The sequence below is a fragment of the Petaurus breviceps genome, unplaced genomic scaffold, assembly GCF_028583685.1.
Source record: "Petaurus breviceps papuanus isolate PSGF00001 unplaced genomic scaffold, PetGlider_PUasm1.0 90333, whole genome shotgun sequence".
In the NCBI taxonomy this organism is placed as follows: domain Eukaryota; kingdom Metazoa; phylum Chordata; class Mammalia; order Diprotodontia; family Petauridae; genus Petaurus; species Petaurus breviceps.
Genome location: NW_027187220.1, coordinates 760386 through 782686, shown reverse-complemented (window position 1 = coordinate 782686; position 22301 = coordinate 760386). Strand labels below are relative to the sequence as shown.

Here is a 22301-nt window from a genome sequence, read left to right as displayed (position 1 = left end):
GAGTCGGGCCCTCGATCTCCTCCCCCAGCCTTTTTCTCGCTTCCTGGGGGACTGGTGGGGGAAGGGGGCGCCGGCGGCCATGCTGCCTAGCGCTTGGGGGTGGGGGCTGGCCCTGTTGCAGAGGGATCGCCCGCCGGGGCCCCGAGACCCGCCACTCAGCCCGCTTCTGCCTTCATTAAAGCTACGGTCCCGTCACGATTTCGGATCCGTCCCTCCTTAGCCCACTCCCCTCATTTGCATTCAGGCCCCTACTCGGAATCCAAGGAGGTCCGGGGCGGGGCTGGCATGCAAATGAGTGGCTGTCGATTGGCCCGGCGCGGGAGGGTGGGGCGTTCGGGGCTGACCTCTCGGCTGGCTCTGCCGCCTGGTGACCAGTAGAGTGCGAGCCTCCGTCCCAGGCGGAGCCGGGCGCCTCACATCGGCGGCCAGCCCTCCCCCCCCTCCCCCGCCCGCCCCAGGCTAGCCGGGCCATGCTGACCAAGGGCCCCGAGGCGCTGCCTCAGCTCCCGTCCCCGGAGCCCCCGGGCCGGCCAGGCAAGGGCCAGGAGGCCCTGGAGGCTGCCTACCGCCTGGGGCCCCTGCTGGGCAAGGGCGGTTTCGGCTCCGTCTTCTCTGCGCATCGCCTGGCCGACCGCCTGCAGGTGACTGCACCCCACCTGCCGCCTTCCCTGGGGTCCCCAGCCTGCCCCTCTCCGCCGATCTACCCCTCCCGCCCCTCCCCTCGGGTCCCGCCTCGGATCGCCCCCCTCTAGCCCCTCCCCTCGGGTTCCCGTTTGGGTCGCCCCCGCCCACCCTTCCCCTCGGGTACCCCCCTCGGATCGCTCTCTCGAATCTCCATCGCGCGCCCCTCCCCTCGGGTACCCCTTTCGGATCTCCCCCGCCCATCCCTCACCTCATATCTTCCCCCCAACCCCCGCTCGCCCCTCCCCTCGGATCTACTCCCTCCCTCCCTCCCTGGCTTCTCCATCGTTTCCCTGGGCCCCTCATCTTCTCCTCTCTCAGGTTGCTGTGAAGCTGATCCCCCGGAGCCGCGTCCTGGGCTGGGCCCCCCTGGTGTGTATGCTTCCCACCTCCTTTCCCTGTGGGTGACTCATCTCTTCTTTTAAGGGTCTGTCTCCCTTCTCCTTTGCCCAAGGATGGGCCAGGTCTGCATCCCCAAAGGGGAGGAGTCTCTAAGCCATCTGTGGGAGTTCATGGTTGACCAGGCTGGTTGAATGTCCTAGGCACTGAAACTCACCTAAATACTGGGGCATGCTCTCCTTGAGACATGCTCTGGGCACAGAACATTCCCCCTAACCTCTGGGACACATTGTGCATGTGGGGAAGGGGCAGGGGTATTGAAGATATTCTCTTGTAGGAAGATCCCCTTCTGTCCCTTTATCTGGGTGAGGGACCAGGATCTAGTGTGTCCTCAGCTCGGTGGGAAGGGTGGGGAGGGACTTCCCTTGTGCTGCTGGGTGGGAACATGGGGGTGGGCATGACCATAAGAGCCCAGCAACGTCGAGAGGATTGACTGGCCCCTGGTCCCACAGGTAGAAAGTAGAAGTACTGAAATTTCCCCCCAGTCTTTGGGAGGCTGTTGGGGCTTTTCCTCAACTGTTTCTAAGCAGGAGACAGGTCTGCACCCCCCCCCACATATGCACATATGGGAGAGAGGTGCCCCCCTCCAAGGGGGGAGGCTTCTCTGGGCCAGAGTTGGCATCTGAATCCAAGTGACTGCAGCTCCTCCCTGTACCTTCTGCCTTCCTGCAGTCTGACTCAGGCCCATGCCCACTGGAGGTGGCCCTGCTGAGGAAGGTCGGGGCTGGGGGTGGTCATCGGGGTGTGATTCGACTGCTGGATTGGTTTGAGACCCCCGAAAGCTTCCTGCTGGTGCTTGAGAGGCCAGAGCATGGCCAGGATTTGTTTGATTATATCACTGAGCGGGGACCCCTAGGAGACAGCCGTTGCCGCCACTTCTTCAGCCAGGTGGTAGCTGCCGTGCGCCACTGCCATTCTCGAGGTGTAGTCCACCGAGACATCAAAGATGAGAACATCCTGGTCGATTTGAGGCGGGGTGAAGTGAAGCTCATTGACTTTGGTTCTGGTGCCCTACTCCGGGATGAGCCCTACACTGACTTTGATGGTGAGAGCCGAGGCCAGTGGGTGTTTGGGGATTGTTGGATAGGAAGAACAGGACAGGGCAGCCTGGTGCCTGGTGAGACTCAAACATGGGTCCCTGGCTTTGCAGGAACAAGGGTGTATAGCCCCCCAGAATGGATCTCTCAACAGCAGTACCATGCACTACCAGCTACTGTGTGGTCCCTGGGCATTCTCCTTTATGACATGGCCTGTGGTGACATCCCCTTTGAGCATGATCGGGAGATCCTAGGCGCGCGCCTTCGCTTCCACTGCCATGTCTCCCCAGGTAAGGTGCAGTTAGCTACTTGGATTCCTCCCATGCCCCTCTGTCCCCTGCCCTTTGCCTCCCCTCTGGCCCACAGACTTCCCACCCCATTCTGCAGGTTGTGAGGCCCTGATCCGACGTTGCCTGGCCCCTGACCCTGCCAACCGGCCCTCGCTGGAGCAGATTCTTCGGGACCCCTGGATGCAGGATGGGGAGGAACACTTAGCGCTTCCTTCAGAAATCCTGCCTCCTGTCTCTGGGGCTGCTGCTGCCTCCTGTGATGCCAGTACCTCAGAGTGGCCAGCTTTCTAACAGTGGTGGAGGAAGGAACATGTGTACTTGTTTGTGGTCCCCCAAATGGGACCAGGCTTTTGAGGCTGCACTGTTGACCTGGTTTTACAGGTTGCTTAGAGATGTTCCTCTGGACCTTACCCAAGAGACCTGGTAGCCCATTCCCCGTTCCTCTTGCTCTCTGGGATGGAGGGGGGACTTTTTCAGACAGTAGACACTCCCCCCCCATCCTTCTCCCTTTCCTCCATATGTTGTTTAGAGATCCCGAGCTTGGGGTGGAAAAGAAAGCTGGGAGCTTGGAGCTCTCTTCCTCCTGACTTCTTCAAGCCTGGACATTTCCTTGAAGTCGCTGTTCTCCTCTGCCCCGGCCCCTGCCTCTGCCCCGGCCCCTGCCCCTGCCCCTGCCCCTACCCAGCCAGAGGGCCTGTGTCACAGATTCCCCAGTGACGTTGACTTCTTCACTTTCCCCCTATGAAGGCGGTCGCTGCCTCCAAGGTTGTGCCAACACTTCGGACAGATTGGCCACGGCGGGACCAGAGGACGCCGGGAGGGGGAAGGGAGGGAGGCCAGTGGCCAGTAGGCTCTCAGCCCTTCGGACCTGTGTATGACATTAAAGCGAGCCCTAGGAGGCCCTTGCAATCCCAGGCCTGGCCTAGGCTGTGGCATCGATCTCGGGGGGGGGGGGGGGGGGAGTACTGGCAGCGAAGTCTTCCCACTGCGGCTTTTGGGGTGCCTGACCCAGCCAACCTCACTGCGGCTCCCCAGGAAGGACGGGGCCGGGGCGGGGCGAGGGAGTCGAGGGGAGGACTCCGGGGCGGTGCCCAACCTATGAGGACGTGAGAAGGGCGAGTAGGGCGGAGGTGGGGGAGGTGCTAAGCTATGGCCGAGGGCCATTGGGCCAAACGCGGGGCGGGGCGGGGCTGGCGGCCGCGCGCAGGGGAAGGAGGAGGGAGGGCAGGCGGCGGCGCACTGGAGCGGGGCGGGCCACCGAGCGGTCGCGGCCAATGAGGCGCCTCAATCCTCGGAAGCGGAAATGACGGGCCTGCGGAAGGAAACGGCGGCCCGGGCCGTTGCCGAGGGGACGGACCCGGGCAGGTGCCAACATGGCAGCGGCGGGCGCAGGCGGAGGGGATACGGCGGCTGGGGCAGCGGTTGGAGGCGTCGGGCCGCCGGGGGGGCACCACCAGCCTGGGCTGCCCAGTGCAAGTAAGGGGGGCAGCAGGGCAGCGGGCGCGTCCGCTAGCGAGACCGGGCGCGTGCCCGCCACTGACCATGGGTGTGCCCGGCGAGGGAGGGCGGGTGGGGGGGCCCGGGGGGAGGGACGCGGCTGTGGGACGGAGCGCGGATTGCGCCCCTTCCTTGGGTTCGACCACGCGGCGGGAGCTCTGATGAGGGCCTCGGCCCCGGGCCCCCCTGCAGGTCACCACCGGTGGTTGAAGCAGGCATCGCTGGCAGTGCTGGTGGTGCAGAACGCGTCGCTGATCCTCAGCATCCGGTACGCTCGGACCCTGCCCGGGGACCGCTTCTTCGCCACCACGGCCGTGGTCATGGCCGAAGTGCTCAAGGGGGCCGCCTGTCTCCTGCTGCTGTTCGCGCAGAAGAGGGGTAGGAACTCGGGGAGCTAGTGCCACAGAGGGGGACTCCGAGCTGGCAGGCGGAGAATCAGCCCTTCTTCTCGTCCTCCCCGTGCAGGAAACGTGAAACATTTTGTGCTGTTCCTCCACGAAGCTGTCCTGGTCCAGTACGTGGACACTCTGAAGCTGGCAGTGCCCTCCCTTATCTACACCCTCCAAAACAATCTGCAATATGTGGCCATCTCCAACCTGCCAGCTGCCACCTTCCAGGTCAGTGAAGGCGGGGGAAAGGGGAAAGGAGGGAGAAAAGAAGGAAGCTAGGCCAGGCATGGGGGAAAGAGATAGGGGGGACCAGCTTTGTCCTCAAGGGGGATCCCTGTCCCTCAGACCCTGCCTTCTACCTCCACTTCCACAGGTCACATACCAGCTGAAAATCCTTACCACAGCCCTGTTCTCAGTCCTCATGCTCCGCCGGAGCCTGTCCCGCCTGCAGTGGGCCTCCCTGCTCCTGCTCTTCCTGGGTGTGGCCCTTGTCCAGGTCCAGCAGGCTGGTGGTAGCAATGGGTCACCACGCCCAGGAGGCCAGAACCCTGGTGTGGGACTGGCAGCTGTGGTGGCTTCATGCCTGTCATCAGGCTTTGCTGGCGTTTACTTTGAGAAGATCCTGAAGGGTAGTTCAGGGTCTGTGTGGCTGAGGAATGTGCAGCTGGGCCTCTTTGGGACTTTGCTGGGCCTGGCAGGGCTGTGGTGGGCAGAGGGTGGGGCTGTAGCCAGTCGAGGCTTCTTTTTCGGCTACACGCCTGCTGTGTGGGGGGTGGTGCTTAATCAGGCCTTTGGTGGCCTGCTCGTGGCAGTGGTGGTCAAATACGCGGACAACATTCTCAAAGGCTTCGCCACCTCCCTCTCCATTGTCGTTTCCACAGCAGCCTCCGTCCGCCTGTTTGGCTTCCAGGTGGATCCGCTCTTTGCACTCGGGGCTGGTCTGGTCATCGGGGCCGTCTACCTCTACAGCCTGCCCCGAACTGCTGTCGTGGTCACTCCTCCCCCTCTGAACACAGCACCGCTGGCCAGTGGCCGCCATGCGGACTCCGAGGAGGAACCCTTCCTACCCAAGTCAGTACTGGGGAAGTGACACCTGGGAGCAGAGCTGGAGTTTGGGGAGATACCAGGGAGTCCAGATCTCCCAGCCCCCCTTCCCTTCAGTTCTTTATTGTTCTCTCCTGAGACACACACACACACACACACACACACACACACACCTCCCCCCCCCCCTTCCTTTCTTCCCACCTGACTCTTGCTGACTCCTCCAGAGGGGTCCAATAGAGACTGTTTTTAAAACATATTTCAAGTTCCTGGTGGGGTAAAGTGGCTGGTCACTTTTCTTCCCTTTCCTGTTAATTTACCATGTCTGACTAATTTTTCCAAACCATGGGCCTCTCCTTAGGGGCCTTACCCACTTCTCTGGGATGATTTTTCCATCTCCCCTTCTTAGTATTTCATGCCCTGACTTCCACCCAGTCCCAGCTCCTTTCTCAGGGTTTGTACCATGCTAGAGGGGGCATCAGGACATGCTTTCCAGCTCACGTTTCCTCTTATTCAATGTCTTTACTTTTTCCAACTCCATGGCAGTGCTTTCTGCCCCTCTTTTCTCATCATATAAAGCATTCCTCCTGTATCTCTATACCAGTCTCACCTCAGGCTCCAATCAGCCCAGGCAAGTCAGAGAAACAGCTTCCCACTTTTTCCCCAGCATTTGATGCCTCACAGCAAAGGAAGAATGGTTTAACCTCTTACATCTCCTTTCATCCAGGGCCAGCTTCTAGGGAGGGGAGGGAATTGTATATGTCTGGCTCCCACTTCCAGTCCCCAAAGGGGAATTGATCCAGGAGGGGGGAGTGTCCCATTGGCTCCCCTAGGGTGTTGGGGATAGTAATAAAACCTACAAATTGGACTGGGCATTGGATTATGGGAAGAAATTCAATCAGCACCTAAACTGGAGAAGTCAGGGTGAGGAGTTTGGAGGACAAGGAAGGAAAAAAGAGTGAGACCAAAGATTACTGGTGTTGGGGGCGGGGGGGGGGGAGGAATGAGATGAAACTTCAGATTGTATAAAGGTGTACAATCCTGGCTCAAAAGGAGGTCTCATTTCCCTATCTTCCCTGCTTTGATTAACCCTTTAACATACCCTTTTCCCCAAAGGCTGGGGGACCTCCCGGCTCCTACTGTGCAGAGAACTTGATAGTTGCTGCTGTGGCTAGGCTTTTTGGGGGGAGGCATGGTAGTGGTGGTTGGGATGGTTATCAGGCCTGATTTTTGTAAGACAGGAAATTGACCAATTTCTTCATTGGCTGGGTGATGCTGGGCAGGGTCAAGTGTACAAATGCCAAAATAAAGAAATTTTATTTATGTAGTTGATGTGCACCTTACTAAGTATCGGGGTCGGGACCATCTTCTCATGCTGTATTTAACCCCATTAACACTGGGTTCCCCCAACCCTCCAACCCAAGTTGGTTCATGGCAAGGTCTGAAAGAAAGCCACCTGGGCTCTCTCTCTCTTTCCCCTGCAGGCTGCTGGCCAAGGAGAAGGGGTCGTAAGCACTCCCTTGTCTGATGGGGGGGCCTGAAGATGCCCAGCACTTCCCATGTCTACTCTGAGGATACCCTGGTCCTGTGGCTTCCATGTGGAACTCGAGGCGGCTTTTTCAGTATTAAAGAGCTAAACATTCTCTTCCCCACCCCTCCATCCGCCTTGCCACGCTTGGGCTGATGGGGAATTCAAGGTCTTCCCTTCTGACTCCCTAGGGTTAACACTACTGACTTCTGATTCTTCCCACTTTGTTGGCTGAGATTTTTACCAAGTATTGATTGAGCCAAATTCTGTAGGGAATATTTCCTCTGAAAATAAATTTGTAACAGCTTCTTCCTCTGTGCCCCCCTCCCCCAGGAGTTCCAATGGCAAAACTCGAAAGGCAAACACTTTATTATGAACACAAGGGTTTGGGGGGGGGGGAATCTGGATGAAAGGGTGGGCTGTCTTAGTCTTGTTGTTTGGCCCGAGAGGCTTCAGCATTGGCCCGAAGCACTGCTCCTGGGGAGGGGTACGGCCGTTGCTGGAACAGGGGCCCAGCTGCTGTTGTGTCAGCCCCTGTCTTTGCCTCATTCCGCTTGGGGAGACCTGTAGACCATGTACCTCTGGAGATGGGAGGAATCAATAGGATAGAAATTGGTAGCAAAAGAGATAACCAATCTTGTTCTCCCACCTCCATTCCATGACCATTTGATGGAAGAATACGGCAGGGCACAGAGGGACTGAGACTCACCTCGGGGCATCAGAATAGGCACTAGGGTCCATAGGATCCAACTCTTCATCCTTCCGGCTGGCTGTGGAGAGAGGAAAGGTGTAGAACCTATTTGGACATCATCACCATGTGCAACACGTTACTGATGGAAAGGGCCCTTACAGACCTAGTCCAACCCCCCTCATTTGGAACAGGGGGAAACTAAGGCCCAGAAAGAGCCATTGCTATAAAATTCTGCAATACCTCTATACCTGGATTAGCTCTCCTGGGGGGGAAGGGGGAGAGGTGGGTGTGTCCACAAACTCTTTAGGAGATAAGGCTGCTCTTATTGCCTAAATCTTCCTCTAAAACCTAAATGACACCTCCATGTCCCCAGCTATCTCAAATCAATTTCCCTCTTTCTGTTCAGGACAATCATGCATTTCTTTTTTTTTTTTTTAAAGCAATTGGGGTTAAGTAACTTGCTCAAGGTTACATGGCCAGTTATTTCTGGGTGTGGTGCTAAGTATCTGAGCCCTGATTTGATCCCCAGGTCATCCCGACACTGGAGCTGGTGCTCTTACTCGCTGAGCCACCTGGATGCCCCCAATCATGCATTTCTTGACCCTCTGTGAAGTGGAGGTGATATGTTCACAGATGTAAGTTGTGAACCTGAGTAACTTGGGAGTCTCAAAGTAGGCTCTTCCTGTCTCTGGTTTGGTCATCTCTGTGCCAAAGGCTCCCAAATCTACAGAGCCAGCCTGAGCTCTCCCCGACTTTTAGGCTCACACAACCAATTGTCTGCAAGACATTTCCAACTCAAAATTCCCTTCCTCCCAACTGTCCTGTCAATGGCAGCCCTCTAGGTATCCAGGATTCAGCGTTGTCTACCTTTTTTTACATATCCACTCAACTGCCAAGTCTCTGTCTTATTTCCTACTTAGCACAACCACCCTACTTAAGATCACCTCGAGACTAGTCTATTGTAATAGATTTCTAACTGATAGCCCAATTTCACAGACTCCCTCCAGAGACTGTATTGCTATCAAATCTGTTCCTTAGACTGTGGTTCTCATTCCTCTTCAGAGGCTATTTTCCCTGGGCCTGGAATACCTTCTGCCCTCCTGTCTCTTAGCCTGCTTTGGTGACTTAGTTCATGTGCTATCTCCTTTGGGAAATCCTTGTTCATCAGCAGGTGTTAAATTCTCCCTTTCTGTGGCAATTATTCATCTGTGTCCAAAGCCTGGCAAGATAAGCCCAGTAAATGCTGGCTTACTCTGAGGAAGCCAGGCAAAGGACACACACTCGAAGCAAGGCAGCTGAGTGAATCCATTCAGAGCTCTCTTGTTAGGGGCCTGGGGAGGCTTCTGTCCACCTACCTTTCTTGCCTTTGGGATAGGGGGCCAACTCTTCCCTTCGGTGGTACCGACGTTCCTTCATCTCCTCTCTGTCCGCCTTATCTTCTGGATCTAGGGCATAGAAACAGGGTAAAGCAGAGAATCAAAAACCAGAGCAATGGAAGAGGCTATTCCAACAGAGCAAGCTTCTCTCTGTGACTTAACTTTACAGAATGGCCAAATGCTGGGCCCAGCCAGGGGCAAGGAGCTTACCCAAGTTGCTTCTGAGTTTCTTGGCTGCCTTGGTGATGACAGAACTGGGATCGTGGGGGTTCAGCCATGACACAAGATCTGTCTCCACGTTCCAATAGTAAGGAAGGCCACTGAGAGATTGCGCAAGAGAGCCTTGAAGGTGAGCCCTGGGGAATCCCTCGGTCTTCCACTACCCCCTGGCAAGGACGCCCCCCATTGCCCACAGACACTTCTCTCACCAGACTGGGTCGAACACCTTGTACCAGTTGGGTGGCAGGCCCTCGATCCTGGTGCCCTCGTAGTCCACAGGGTCGTCGTCATAGTCCTCGGCAATTATCTCTTCCTCTGGCTCTGCAGGGAGCCCGTCTGAGGTCAGGGCCCGGGCAGCCAGAGCCTCTGTTCCCCTCCCCCTCCCCCCCTCTCCCCTCGCGGGGCGCCGCCTCACCGGGCTCCATGTGTTTGAGGATGCCGCGCTTGGCCAGACGGGACTGCAGGGCTACGGGGAGCGGCATGGCGAAGCCTCGCGACCGGCGTGAGTTCGGGGCGATCTAGGGAGCTCGACGGCCCCGCCCACTCAGGTCTGGTAGAACGGTGGTGGCGCAGAGCAGCCGGTGTTCCTCGTCTCTGTTCTAGAGGGAAAGCCTCCGGGCACGGCCGTCCGGATGACGTCACTTCCTCCTCGCGGTCTTTTCCCCACCCAGGCTTACAGGCTGCTAGCGGAGGACCTTGCAAGTCAGGTCCAGGCAGCTCCTAGCCCAGCCAGTTGTGCGCATGTGGCTGCTTTGTCAGCCAATGAGGAAGTACAGTAGTTAGCCCACCCCCATCCCCCGGACTTTTCCTCCTCGCTTCCGGAAGGTTTCTTCATCCGGTCCAGGTAGAACCCGGCCTTCTCCCCCTCCCCTCCCCCCCCCCGGCTGTCGCGCGCAAGTCACTTCTTTCTTCTCTAGTTCGGAAGCCGACCTATGAGTGAACGCAAAAAGGAACATTGGGGAGGGACCAAAGGACGAAACGGCCAATAAACGTGCGGGACAGTTTCCCCGGCAACCCTTCGGTACACAGGGGAGGATGGTAGATTGCGCAGGCGTCTAGTGCCTCCAGCGTCCCTTCCCCAGGTCTTAGGGGTGGAGTGCAGAAAGAGGCGGGAAGGGGGGAGGAGTTGTAGAGAGGGGCGGCTTTCGAGGCTTCAGGGTGGGACAGTCGCTTTTGGAGAGGGCATCCCGGATCCTGAAGGAGGCGATTGAGATAAAGGGTTATGGAGGAGTACGCACGTGAGCCTTGGTACGTGAGGTGGAGACGAGGACCGACATTTGAACCCCCGAGGGAGGAATCTGGCCTCCCATCGCTCCACCACCCCCACCCCCCGCCGCCCGCATACTTGGTCTCTCCCAGGCGGATGGGATGGGGCAAGGTATCGCGGCTGCCCCGACTCTGGACGCTTGGTCTCTCCAATCCCCCCACGGCTGCGATGGACGATTCTACTGGGGGGGCAGGGGACTAGGCCCCAGAAAGTAAGAGGGGGCCAGAGGGGCCCGCTCAGCCTGTCTGCCCTCTGGGAGCTTCTGGTCAGGAGGCGGGACCAGGCTGACCCCGGGGGCCGGGCGGGGGATGGGCCTCCTCGCCCCGCCCCTGCCCTCCCTTCCCCACCCCACCCCGCCCGCCCCTCCCCCTGCTGGGGATGTTCCTAGGTGCCTTATGGGATGAGCACTGATGGGGAGAGGGACGCCCCCAGCATGCCTCGGACCTGTCTCACATCCCTACGTGTCTCTGCAGCCCCTGGAGGATTGTGGACGACTGCGGTGGGGCCTTCACCATGGGAGTCATCGGGGGAGGCGTTTTCCAGGCTATCAAGGGCTTCCGAAATGCCCCAGTAGTGAGTTCCCTAGGCCTCTAGTCCCCTTTCCTGTGAAATGAGTTGGGAGGGAAAGCCAGTAAATGACCTCAAAGGGTCCACTACCCTGACTCTTCTACTCACACAGAAGAGGAGCTTGATGGGAGAGGGGGATCACTTGGTGCTGTTCAGCCTAGCCTTTGGTCCCTTTGGGGCCCTTGATCTCTGTCTCCTCTCTTGACCTGATTCCCTCTCTTCATTCCCTTCCCAGGGCATCCGGCACCGCTTGCGGGGTAGTGTCAGTGCTGTGAGAATCCGGGCCCCCCAGATTGGAGGTAAGGAGGCAGCAAATGCCCAAAGTGGGACCTTGGGAAGCAGAGGTCATCGCTTGGGGACAGTTGACCTTGACCAGGATGATCCACTGAGGCAGGCTTGGGGACTCTGAATGTCAGCCCCTCCCATTTCCTCTTCCAGGTAGCTTTGCTGTTTGGGGTGGTCTGTTTTCTACCATTGACTGTGGGCTTGTCCGACTCCGGGGGAAGGAAGACCCATGGAATTCTATCACAAGTGGGGCTCTCACGGGTGCTGTGCTGGCAGCTCGGAGTAAGTGACCTTTGAACTGACACCTTCCCTTCCAAGATCCATCCCCCAGCCCTTCTTTATCTCTTTACCCCTATTAGTGTGGGATGCCCAGGAGGAGGCTCCCTGGAAGCCCTGAGGGTATGAGGCCACTTTGTATCACCTTCCTGTTGTCCAGGTGGACCCCTGGCCATGGTTGGATCAGCCATGATGGGAGGGATCCTGCTAGCCCTGATTGAAGGTGTGGGCATCCTCCTCACCCGCTACACAGCTCAGCAGTTCCGAAACAGTGAGTCATTCTCTTGAGGCATGCTGAGTGGGTCTCATGCCACCCCCTTCATTCTCCTTGCCCTCTTTGCTTAGGCTCCTCTAACAGCCATCTCACTAGTCTCTCTCTTGTCCCTTCTTTGGTCTGTTTCTCCTGGATCACTCCTACCTTCCCCTGTCTCCTATCCTAATAGGAAGAACCCCTCTCTCTTCCTCTGGGCCTGCTCTCTTTATCTTCTTTTGTCCTTCTGTCCATTTTCTGTCTCCCCTATTTCTCTTTTTTGTCTTCAAATCCTACTCTCACTTTTCCTAGGCCTCATCTCTACCATTTTTCCCTCTTTTCTCTTGTCTCTTTTTCCAGCACCCCCCTTCATAGAAGATCCTGGACAGCTGCCCCCCAAGGAAGGTTCTGCCCCACCCCCCAGTTACCCAGGCTACGGACAGTACCAGTGAAGCCACCAGGCTGTGGGGGGCGGGAGAGGGAGAACACGGGGAGAACAGGGGGACATTGGATCCTTGGCTGTTGGGGGGCATGAACTGACTCCCACTCTATTTCACTACCTCTCTGAGCTGGTGCTTCATGGCAGGAGAGCCCTCAGTGCTCCCTCCTGGCTCAGTGCTCCAGAGAGTGGGGCTGGCTAGGTGGACTCATGTCATCTCAGGGAGTGTGACATGCCTCAGGGAAGGGATTGCCATTCCTAAAGATGAGGCTTGGATTGGAGGGCTGGAATGACAATTCAGTGCTGCCACAGAGGGGGCCCCTTCTACTTTCCCAAGAAATTAGCTCATTGAGACCAAGTTACTGTTGGCTCCTAGCTCATGTACACCCTCCCCAACTCCACACACCCCTCCCCCCACAAAGAAAAGCCAATCTGGCCTTTTCTCCTTTCCAGTTTTTCTCCCTCTTTATTTAAAGCTGGTTCTGAAACCTATGTGTGTCTTTTTTTTTTTCTGTCGCTGCGGCCTAAAGATAGTGACTCACATCTTGTTGGTGAATACCTTGGGGGGAAAGGGAGGGAAGACACTACTGGACTTTTGAAAGAGAAGCATGTCTTGGCCCAGCTCTGCCTTGAGCTGTCAGCCTCGGTGTCATGCCACCTACTTCTTGTACCAAAGGCAGGAGATAATACCATATAGATGATTTTCGATTAGGGTTGGTGTCCCATGACCTGAGAGCTTCCCTCTTGAGACAGTGAAGTGAACTCTCTTTGAGCCACCTTGGGATGAAGTCTCTCTGGACCTCACAAAACTCTGTCACCCTGACTGCAGTAGCCCTTCTAGGGGCAGAGAGCACATGAGGAAATGAGCCAGTAGTTGTTGAAGGGGGCTGATGCCACTGATAAGGCCACATCCAGAATCTAAGAGCTTGAAGGGCAAAGTGGCTTTGGAACTAGAGGGCCTAGCTTTCAGCCCTCACACTCCCACTAAATACCTTTGTAACCTGGAGGAAGTTCTTTTCCTCATGGGCTTGCTTTATTTTCCTCATGCCAAAGCAGAGTCGTAGACTTCCTCATCTCGAAAATTACTTCAAGCTCCGTGATCCCAAGTCCCTCACTTTTTCTGACCCATGGTTCTTACTGTTTCTTAAAGACCACTAGCATCCATAAGCAATTGGCTAAATTAAGCCCAAGAGCAGAAGATTTCATCAAAGAGAACAATGAGAACATACCAAAACGGGAGACAGCTGGGCTGGGCCTGAGTCAAGCCAATCACCTGCTGCTTTAGGTTTAATACTGAAGAAAAAAGAAAGCCATTTATAGGCAGACAGTTACCCAAGGGAGAGTTGTGTAGGTGCCAAAGGTCAATTGACTTGGTAGAGCTGAGTGAAGCTTCCTTGCTTCCCACCTATTGTGACCCTACTCTGGGCTGCCTGCTCTGTATTCGAGGAATGAGGAAATGATGACCACAGGCCCAGCTCTTGGACCCCTTGGCCAACCAGGGTTACACAAATGTCTCAATACTTTTTCAGGGAAAAGTAGCAGGCTCTGCTAGGGGGCAGGGCAGGGACATTACTCCTGCCCCCTCTACTCTGGGGGGGAGGCATGGTTCTTAAGGTCTTCTAGAGGAATGGTGTCCAACTTGAATTGGATGTTGTTCCACATTTCCCAATAATGTTTGAATCTGATTTGGGCTGAACTTGTACATTGCAGGTCACCTGTTTAATGCCTTTGTTGGAGGGGACCTTTTAGCACCTAAAATGACTTGAGGGCTGCTAGTAGGCAGCACTGGCCTCAGATATTCCAGAACCCTGACCCCGGGAGCACCTGGAGGGGGAGGAAGAACCAAATCTGAGAGTCCCAGGGAGGCCATGGCAACTCAGAGTGGGTCTGTGTGTCAGTATATAAACAACAAGGAACATTGAGCATAGCAATGTTGAGGACAGTCGGGGACCACCACCCCTTTGTTTTCCTCAGGGGCTCAGATAGTCTCACCTCTACCCCTTGGTCTCCCCAAAGATTTGCAGTCAGTTTTGCCATTATGCTCCCCAGGGCTCCCTTTTCTCCAACTGGCCTCGTAGGAGCTAGCATCTCCTCCTCACCTGGCACCCTTGGGGTCCTGCTGTGTACCCATTTTGCCAGTCAGTGCCAAGGTAGAAGGACTTGAGCTCTTGTGGCCTTTCTTTTTTTTTTTTAAACATTTGATTGTAAAACTTTGGATTTCAGATTCATTCCCTTCCTCCCTTGTCACCCACCCTTACTGGGAAGATAAGCAATTCAATATAGGTTGTACATGTGTAGCTAATGCAAAACATTTCCATAGTGGATATATTGTGATCGACTGACTATATTTCCCTCCCTCCTATCCCACCCCCCACTTGTTCTATTCTCTACTTTGATCCTGTCCCTTTTCAAAAGTGTATGCTTTTAACTACCCTCCCCCCCCCCAAGCCTGCCCTCCCTTCCATCCTCTCCCCTCTGATCCCCCCTACTCTCCTGCAGGGTGAGATGCCCTATTTAGTGTGTATGTCATTCCCTCCCTAAGCCAAATTGAATGAGAATAAGGATGACTCATTCCCTTTTGCCTTCCTGTTCTTCCCCTCCATTGTAATACTTTTCCCTTGGCTCTTCTATATGGGATTATTTACCCCATTCTGTCTCTCCCCATCTCCTCTCATTATATTCCTCTCTCACCTCTCAATTTCACCTTTTAAGTATCATCCCTTCCTATTCAATTGGTCCTGTGTCCTCTGTCTGTATACCTCTACACATAATATATACACACTCACGTATGTATTCATAACCCATATACCGTCCTATATGGACATATACATATATTTCTATTCCCTTCAACTATTCTCATACTGAGAAAAGTTTCATCAGTTACAATTATCGTTTTTCCATGTAGGAATGTTAATAGTTCAACTTTGATAAGTTCCTTATGATTTCTTTTCCCTGTTTACCTTTTCATGCTTCTCTATTCAACTCTGATTTAATAGAACTCTGGACTGAAGCAGGTAATGTGGATTGCTCAGAACTGGGGTTAGACATCCAAGATGCATCCAGGGCCTTTGCCAGTCATATGAACTTTTTATCTTGGCACTGTACTCTGATGACTCTGGGAGAGAGAGAGTGAGGTCACCAACTCTTCACACCTCTGCCTCACTTAAATCATCCATGTGCCAATCAGAAGACATCACCCATGTGACCACTGAAAGTCCTGTGGTGACAGAGCAAATTATAGGCTCATCTCCTGGAATTAAGAAGCTGTGGGATTCCACAGCTCCTGCGTGTCTGAGCAGCCTTTTTGAAGGACCATATTGCTCACCTCCCAGAGTAAGGAAGGGACTGGAAATAGTGCTTCCTCTAACCTTTCCCATTCACCAGTGGAGTGAAGCAAGGCTGTGTACTTGCTCCCATGTTTTTGCATGATATTTTCAGTGATGTCAGAGACCTTCCATGAGGATTAAAATGGCATCAAGGTCAGCTATTGCACAGACACCTCCCAAACACTGAGCTAGCTCTGGCAATGAGTGTGTTCAGAACAAAGGATACCAAATTATTATTATTTTTTAAAGCCATTGGGGTTAAGTAACTTGCTCAAGATTACACGGCCAGTTATTTTGTGTGGGTGTTAAGCATCTGAGGCCAGAACCGATCCCAGGTCTCCCGACTCTGGGGCCGGTGCTCTTACTCAACTGCACCACCTGGCCGCCCCGATACCAAATTATTTCACTTAAAAAGGCTATAAGCCAAGACTAAACTGGTGGGGGAATTGGTGCGTGACTTTTTGTTCAAAGATGATTCTGCACTCACTGCAGCCTCTCAGACAGAGGATGGCTTGATTCTTTGCTGCTTGTGCTAATTTTGGCCTAAGAATTAATACCAAGAAAACACAGTTTCTCCCCTAGCCAGCACATCATCCACATGTGGAATCATCAATTATAGCAAATGGAGAAATATTGAATGCTATGGATAGTTTACTTACCTTGGCAGTATGCTTTCCAGGAATGTCCAAGCAGATAATGAGGTTGCACACAAGAAGGCAGGTGCTCACATGGAGCTCAGAAGTCTTCTCAAGGAATTGATTGTGAGATATGAGAGACACTGGCACAGGACTGCCTGGCATGGCATGACCATGTTAAAGAAGCCAATTTAGAGGCAGCTCCATTCCAGATGTTCAAAGGGACTGTTTGTGCCTGCCCTGTGGTGGAGCCTTCTGAGCTCCTGTTGGTCTGATCGGCCCCAGTTGGACACACAGGACCTTGGCTCCGACATCGTGATAACATTTTGGCCCTCTTCAAGTACGAAGGACAACAACCAAGCATAGTTTGTTCATCTATTCCCAATTTATGGACACCCTGAAGGACTGGTGTTCTTTGCTACATCAAAAAGAACTAGAAATATTTTTGTACATCCTTAGAATTAATCCTTCCTTTAATCTACTCTCCCTCTAATTCCTGTTTTCCTGTTTTCCTCTTTCCCTCCTGTTGCCTTGTTGAGTGAAATGTTTTGCTGTGCTCAGCTCTGTGTATGTGTGTGTGAATGTGTACATGTGTGTGTGCATGTATGTATGCCTCTGTGTATGTGTACATGTGTGTTTGTGCATGTATGCCTCTGTGTGTGTGGTGTGTCTGTATTTTTCCTTCTTTCGACCAGATGAGAGTGAGATTCAAGCATTAGCTGCTTCCCTTCACCCTCTCTTCCTTGTTTATATAGATGTCTACTTGTGCACCCTGATTACGGGGAATAATTTTTCCTGACCTTCTTTATTCCCATCAAGTTTTTCTTAAAATCAAGATATAATGTTCAATTTTATTTTATTTTCAATTCCAGAGTCTTTCTCTTTTATCACCCTTCTCCCACCCACTGAGAAGGCTAGAAACAGAAAACCATTTATAAAATATGAAGTAGGGGCGGCCAGGTAGCACAGCGAGTAAGAGCACTGGCTCCAGTGTCGGGATGACCTGGAGATCGAATCCTGGGCTCAGACACTTAGCACCTACCCAGAAACACCTGGCCGTGTAACCTTGAGCAAGTTACTTAACCCCAATTGCTTAGGGGCGGCCAGGTAACCGATTGCTTTAAAAAATAAAAAATAAAAAAATAAAATAAAATAAAATATGAAGTCACGCAAAACAAATTTCCACATTATCCATGTTAGAAAAAAGATGTTTCACTCGGCCCTCTGAATCCATCAGCTCTGTCTGGAGGTGGGTGAATACCATCATCACAAGTCCTTTGGAATTGTGTCTGTTCAGTGATCAGAGTAGTCAAGACTTTGAAATTTGATTATCTTTACAATATTGTTGGCTTCCTATAAATGGTTGTCTTGGTTCTGCTCACTTTACTATGTATTAGTTCATACATATCTTTACAGGTTTTTCTGAAACCATCCCCTTCATCATTTCTTATAGCACAATAGTATTCTGTCACATTAATATGCCATAATTGTTCAGCCATTCCCCACTCATCCATATTCCTAGGCCATGTCTAACTGGACTCCTATTGTAAGCCATGATGATGACAGGGTTTGGGATGGGGGCACATGTATCCTCTCCCTATATTTGAATATAAGCAGTTTGTCATTTTGTCCTTTATCACTGTTCATTCACATTGACCTTTTTTATATTTCTCTTCACTCCTGTATTTGAACTTCGGAGTTTCTCCAGAGCTCTGCTCTTTTTATCAGGAATGCTTGGAAGTCCTCTATGTCACTAAAGGTCCATTCTCCCTCCTCCCCTCCCCCCAGCATTATACTTAATTTTGGTGGGTAAGTTATTCTTAGCTGTGTGATCCTGACTGCTCCTCAGTATATGAATTCTTTCTTTCCAGCTGCTTACTGTACTTTATTTTTTGACCTGGAAGGTCTGTATTTTGACTTTGATGTTCTTGGGAGTTTCTTTCAGGAGGTGACTGGTAGATTATTTTCTGTTTCCACTTTTCCCCCTGGTTCTGAAAGTTTTCTGTAGTTTTCTTTTATGATTTCTTGAAATAGGATGCCTACACTCTTTTTGTGGTCTTGGCATTTACATAGTCCAATGATTCTTACATTTTTTCTCCTCTATATGTTCATTAGTTCAGTTGTTTTTTTGCTATGAGATACTTGACATTTTCTTAATTTTTTTCCCCCAGCCTTTTGTCTTTGTTTTAATAATTTTTGTTGCCTCATGGCTTCTATTTGGTCTACTCTAATTTTCAGGGAGCTTGTTGCTTAGGCAAAGTTTTGTACCTCTTGTACCAAGCTGTTAATTCCCTTTTCAGTTCTTTCTTCTAAAATTCTTTTTTAATTTTTTCCTGATGCACTCTCATTCCATTTAATAAAAATATTTTAAACTCTTTTAAAAAATACTCCTCTTATTTCATCTCTTCCAGGAATTCCAGTTGAGTTTGTACCTAAGCTGTGTTTTTTTCTGAGGCTTTGCTTGGAAACATTTTAGAGGCATTCTCTTCTATATCTGTGTCTCTGCCACCATAATAGCTCATCATGGTGGGCTTCTTTTTTTTTTTTTAAAAGCAATCGGGGTTAAGTAACTTGCTCAAGGTTACACGGCCAGTTATTATTATTTTTGTGTGGGTGCCGAGTATCGGAGGCCGGAACCGATCCCAGGTCTCCCGAGGGCGCTCTTACTGCGCCACCTGGCCGCCGCTAATGGTGGACTTCTTTTTGTGTTTGACCATTCTTCCAACCTGCTTCCTGACTTCAGACTTGATGTCAGGGCTGAACTTTGTCATACTTGTGGAGGGAAGGTCTGGGTTCTCAGGGTATTGAGTGTTGTGTCGTTCCAGGATCTCAGGGATAGCTGAGGTTGGGAATATGCAAACTTTCAGTGTTCCCAGAGGGGTCTGATCCAAGACAAAGTCAATTGCTGCCCCCTGCTCTGAGCTCTGCAATTTCCTGATCTGGATTTGAGTCTGAGCAATAGTAGATGCTTCCGGCCTCAGCCCCCAGCAGCCAGCTGGCAAGCTCTGCTGGTTCAAAGGTGCAGAATTGTAAGCTCCCCTTTGGTCAGTGTCCCCACCCTGGGCAGGCTGGGCAAGATGCTGGGAGTGAGAGCCTGCCCTGAGCTTGGGTCTGAGCCCCAGCACCACTAATTCTGGGTTCTGAACTTCCTCTTTTCTATTGAACAGAGCAGAAGTCCCTTTCAGAGTCTGATCTAGATATGTGCCTCGATTGTCACTTGGCCCCTGTCCCCTTCCCAGTGCCCTAGGCTAGGTCTCAGACCTCCTCTTGACCCATCCTGTCCTCAGTCTACAGATATCTTTGTCTCTCTTTCTGTGCTGCGGTAGGCTGAACAAAGGACTCGCTGTGCCATTTTCTGAATTTCCCCATCAAGATTCAGTCTGGTGCATTTTCTACATTCTGTGGATGGGAGTTCACCACACTACTTCCTGTTACTCCACCATCTTGGCTCCAACTTCAACTATTTTTTGTTCTGCCCAGAAGAGACTCCTGAGTTTTGTCAGAGGAGAAATATTTGGGCCTTAAGGATTCAGTAGCTGGAAATACCTCTTGGACTTATGTTCCTCATCCCCCACTGCCCCCCTACATGACACACAGGAGGGATTTAAGAAGTAATCCCTGTGTCACTTGAGGAGGAAGAAGGGCCAAGAAGGCAGCAAGAAAGCCCCTTCTATCCATTGTTCCCTCCCTGTCTATTGGCCCTTTCTCTGATGCCTGCAAACACAATCCATGCATCTGCACTCAGTAGCATTGTCTATCTCTCCTCCCTTTTGTGGCCAAACTCCTTGTGCCTCCCCTTCTCATGTCACTCTATTTCAAATTAGGTGGTCTGGTTTCCATCCTCATCACTCAGCCAAAGTTCTCGATGATTTCTTCGCCATCAGATTTGTCATGGCCTTTTTTTCAGTCTTCATCTTTCTTGACCTCTCTGCAGTCTTTGACACTGTCCACCCCCTTCTCCTCCTGGTTCTCCCTCTACCTGTCTGGCACTCCTCCCTTCAGCTATGTCAAGGCTCTGTTCTGGACCCTCTTCTCCCTCTGTACTATTTCACTTGGTGGCCTCATCAGCTCTGTGGATTCACTTATGTCTCTCCAGCCCTAACCTCTCTCCTGACCTCCAGTCTCACACTTGTGATTGTTTTAGACAACTCAAACTGGATTTTCACAAGACATATTTCAACTCAACATGTCCCAAATGGAATATATTCTTTTTTCCTTGAAGCCCGTTCTTCCTAATTTCCCTGTTACTATGGAGGGCACCACTATCCTTTCAGGCACCTGGGCTTGCAACTTGGAAGTTATTTTCAACTCTTCATATTGGGCAATTTCCCCCCTTGTCATCCATGTGCATGGACATGAAAGGATTTGACAGACGCCTGTGTGGTGGAAAGGAAAAGATTGTTATTGGCACCTGTTCCATGGGCCTGGAAGGGGCTGCACCAGTCCCTTAACTCCCGGAGACATTGGCCCCTGGAGGTACAGCCCCCTAATTTTTTTCTGAGATCCAATAGGACCAAGGCTTGAAATTCATTGTCTTCCTTTGTCATAACTTGATAAGGCTTTGTTTCCAAATCTGATCAATAAAAAGTCAGGACCATTGACTCCAAGGCAATGGTTATTCAATGGAGCAAAAGTGTAAAAAAAGTTCAGCCAGAATCCAACTAAAATGTAATTGGGAAATATTTCACAAAAATAAAAAGACAACAGAACAAGAACATAGATAATATTAATCTGATTTCCTAAGTGAATATGCAAACCCCTCCCCTCCCATTCGAGTTTGACATTGACTTCACTTCTGTGGTTTCCCAACTCAATTCACTTCTAATGTACTCCTTCAGAAGCAATGTCCAATAACCCAGGAATAGAATAGAAACCTCATTGACCCAAATGAAATGTCATTCCCAAGTATAGGGAACTGTAGCGGCAAGCACCCCAAGCACGTCCTCAGGGTTTGCTGCTACCACAGGTTCTTGGATCTGCTTTGTTAAAGGAAAGCAACTCAAAATGGGTTAACAAGCTTACTTTAATCAGTCAGAATATATCGTTTACCTTGTTCAGGGGAAAAAGGTCAGCACCCCAAACTTCAAAATATACAGACAGAATTATCAAGACAGAAACATCAAGTAGACAGATTTCCAAACTGTCCAACCATTACATCCATACCCAGTCAACATCTGGGTTTCCACATCTGGGTTTTTCAAAGCCTGGGGACTCTCAACAACGGCTTCCCAGAATTCAGATCAAATTACAGAACACTTCTCAAAGTGAGTCCCAAAACAAAGCTACACATCAGGGCTTATATAGCCTTCTCCTGGCTCAGAGAATGTAACAACCTTATTGACTCACTGGCCAATCAAGAAGTATCTACTGAAAAACAAGCCTCCCTCCCCAGGCTTCAGGTGCATTTTAGCCTAGGGGCAGGGAAGATCTTCCAAATTTGCATTTCCATTATAGGAACCCGGGAGAAATCTGTTCATTTTCCACTCACTATAAAGCAGTGAGATCTAGAGAAAGGAAATGCCACATGCCTCAGCCCTGGGCTGGGAGGTGCTATTTCTGGTCCTCATTCTGTCGGACTACGCAGTTATGTGCATAAGGTGGGATTTGAACTGCCGTTTCGCTGACTGACTTCAGGGCCAGCCCAGTAAGAGGAGAGCGAGCATTCAGAAGGATGTGCCCATTCTCCAGGACCATGGCACCAAAAAAGACCTAAGCTAACTATGCTCCTAGACAAGGCCGCTTCCTTCCGCCCCCGCGCGGGGGGAGGTCTCATGGTCCACGTGACACAGCCCTGGGCCCGCCCCTCTCCAGGCCCCGCCCTTCCCCCATCCCCCACGGACGGAGTCACTTGACCAACCTCCTGGCACTCGCCGCCCCGAGAGGCGCGAGTGCGCCTGCGCTGAGCCGTTGCTAAGGAAGCTGCGTGCGCGACACTGCTGGGAAGAGGTCGGAGGTGGCTGTGGCCAGGCCAGAGACTAGGTGGAGAGCTTCTGGGGTGGAGGTGGGCGGGCCTTCTTCACTTTGGGCTGCACATCCGGGGCTGTCCAGGAGCCTGACGGACAGCGGGACAGTGGCCTCGTGCTGGCTCCTGCCCGTGCACGGGGCGGG

General features: G+C 52.3%; 4 protein-coding genes across 5 annotated transcripts; 3 read left to right on the top strand and 1 right to left on the bottom strand.

The window, feature by feature from the left end:
- The first annotated feature begins 453 nt into the window (after positions 1 to 453).
- PIM2 (Pim-2 proto-oncogene, serine/threonine kinase) lies at positions 454 to 3321 on the top strand. The gene is made up of 5 exons (XM_069108201.1): positions 454 to 641; positions 1003 to 1053; positions 1753 to 2125; positions 2231 to 2407; positions 2505 to 3321. Exons 1-5 carry the CDS (start codon positions 471 to 473, stop codon positions 2696 to 2698), a joined length of 966 nt encoding a protein of 321 aa, XP_068964302.1. The 5' UTR covers positions 454 to 470; the 3' UTR covers positions 2699 to 3321.
- A 356-nt stretch (positions 3322 to 3677) lies between these two features.
- Positions 3678 to 7171, top strand: SLC35A2 (solute carrier family 35 member A2). Its single transcript, XM_069108240.1, is given in 6 exon segments — positions 3678 to 3722; positions 3724 to 3883; positions 4097 to 4282; positions 4370 to 4521; positions 4667 to 5364; positions 6819 to 7171. Coding segments are annotated over 6 exon segments (1236 nt in total). The 5' UTR covers positions 3678 to 3710; the 3' UTR covers positions 6847 to 7171.
- A 42-nt stretch (positions 7172 to 7213) lies between these two features.
- Positions 7214 to 9936, bottom strand: PQBP1 (polyglutamine binding protein 1). Its single transcript, XM_069108243.1, has 6 exons — positions 9564 to 9936; positions 9358 to 9469; positions 9140 to 9249; positions 8909 to 8998; positions 7572 to 7632; positions 7214 to 7443 (listed from the first exon to the last, which is right to left on the bottom strand). Exons 1-6 carry the CDS (start codon positions 9628 to 9630, stop codon positions 7287 to 7289), a joined length of 597 nt encoding a protein of 198 aa, XP_068964344.1. The 5' UTR covers positions 9631 to 9936; the 3' UTR covers positions 7214 to 7286.
- A 303-nt stretch (positions 9937 to 10239) lies between these two features.
- Positions 10240 to 12724, top strand: TIMM17B (translocase of inner mitochondrial membrane 17B). Of its 2 annotated transcripts, none has more exons than XM_069108242.1 (6): positions 10240 to 10396; positions 10889 to 10988; positions 11218 to 11281; positions 11421 to 11549; positions 11704 to 11814; positions 12154 to 12724. In XM_069108242.1, exons 1-6 carry the CDS (start codon positions 10371 to 10373, stop codon positions 12243 to 12245), a joined length of 522 nt encoding a protein of 173 aa, XP_068964343.1. In that variant the 5' UTR covers positions 10240 to 10370; the 3' UTR covers positions 12246 to 12724. The 2 variants fall into 2 exon arrangements, with proteins under 2 accessions (XP_068964343.1, XP_068964342.1); XM_069108241.1 differs by lacking the exon at positions 10240 to 10396 and adding an exon at positions 10476 to 10626.
- The last annotated feature ends 9577 nt before the right edge of the window (positions 12725 to 22301 follow it).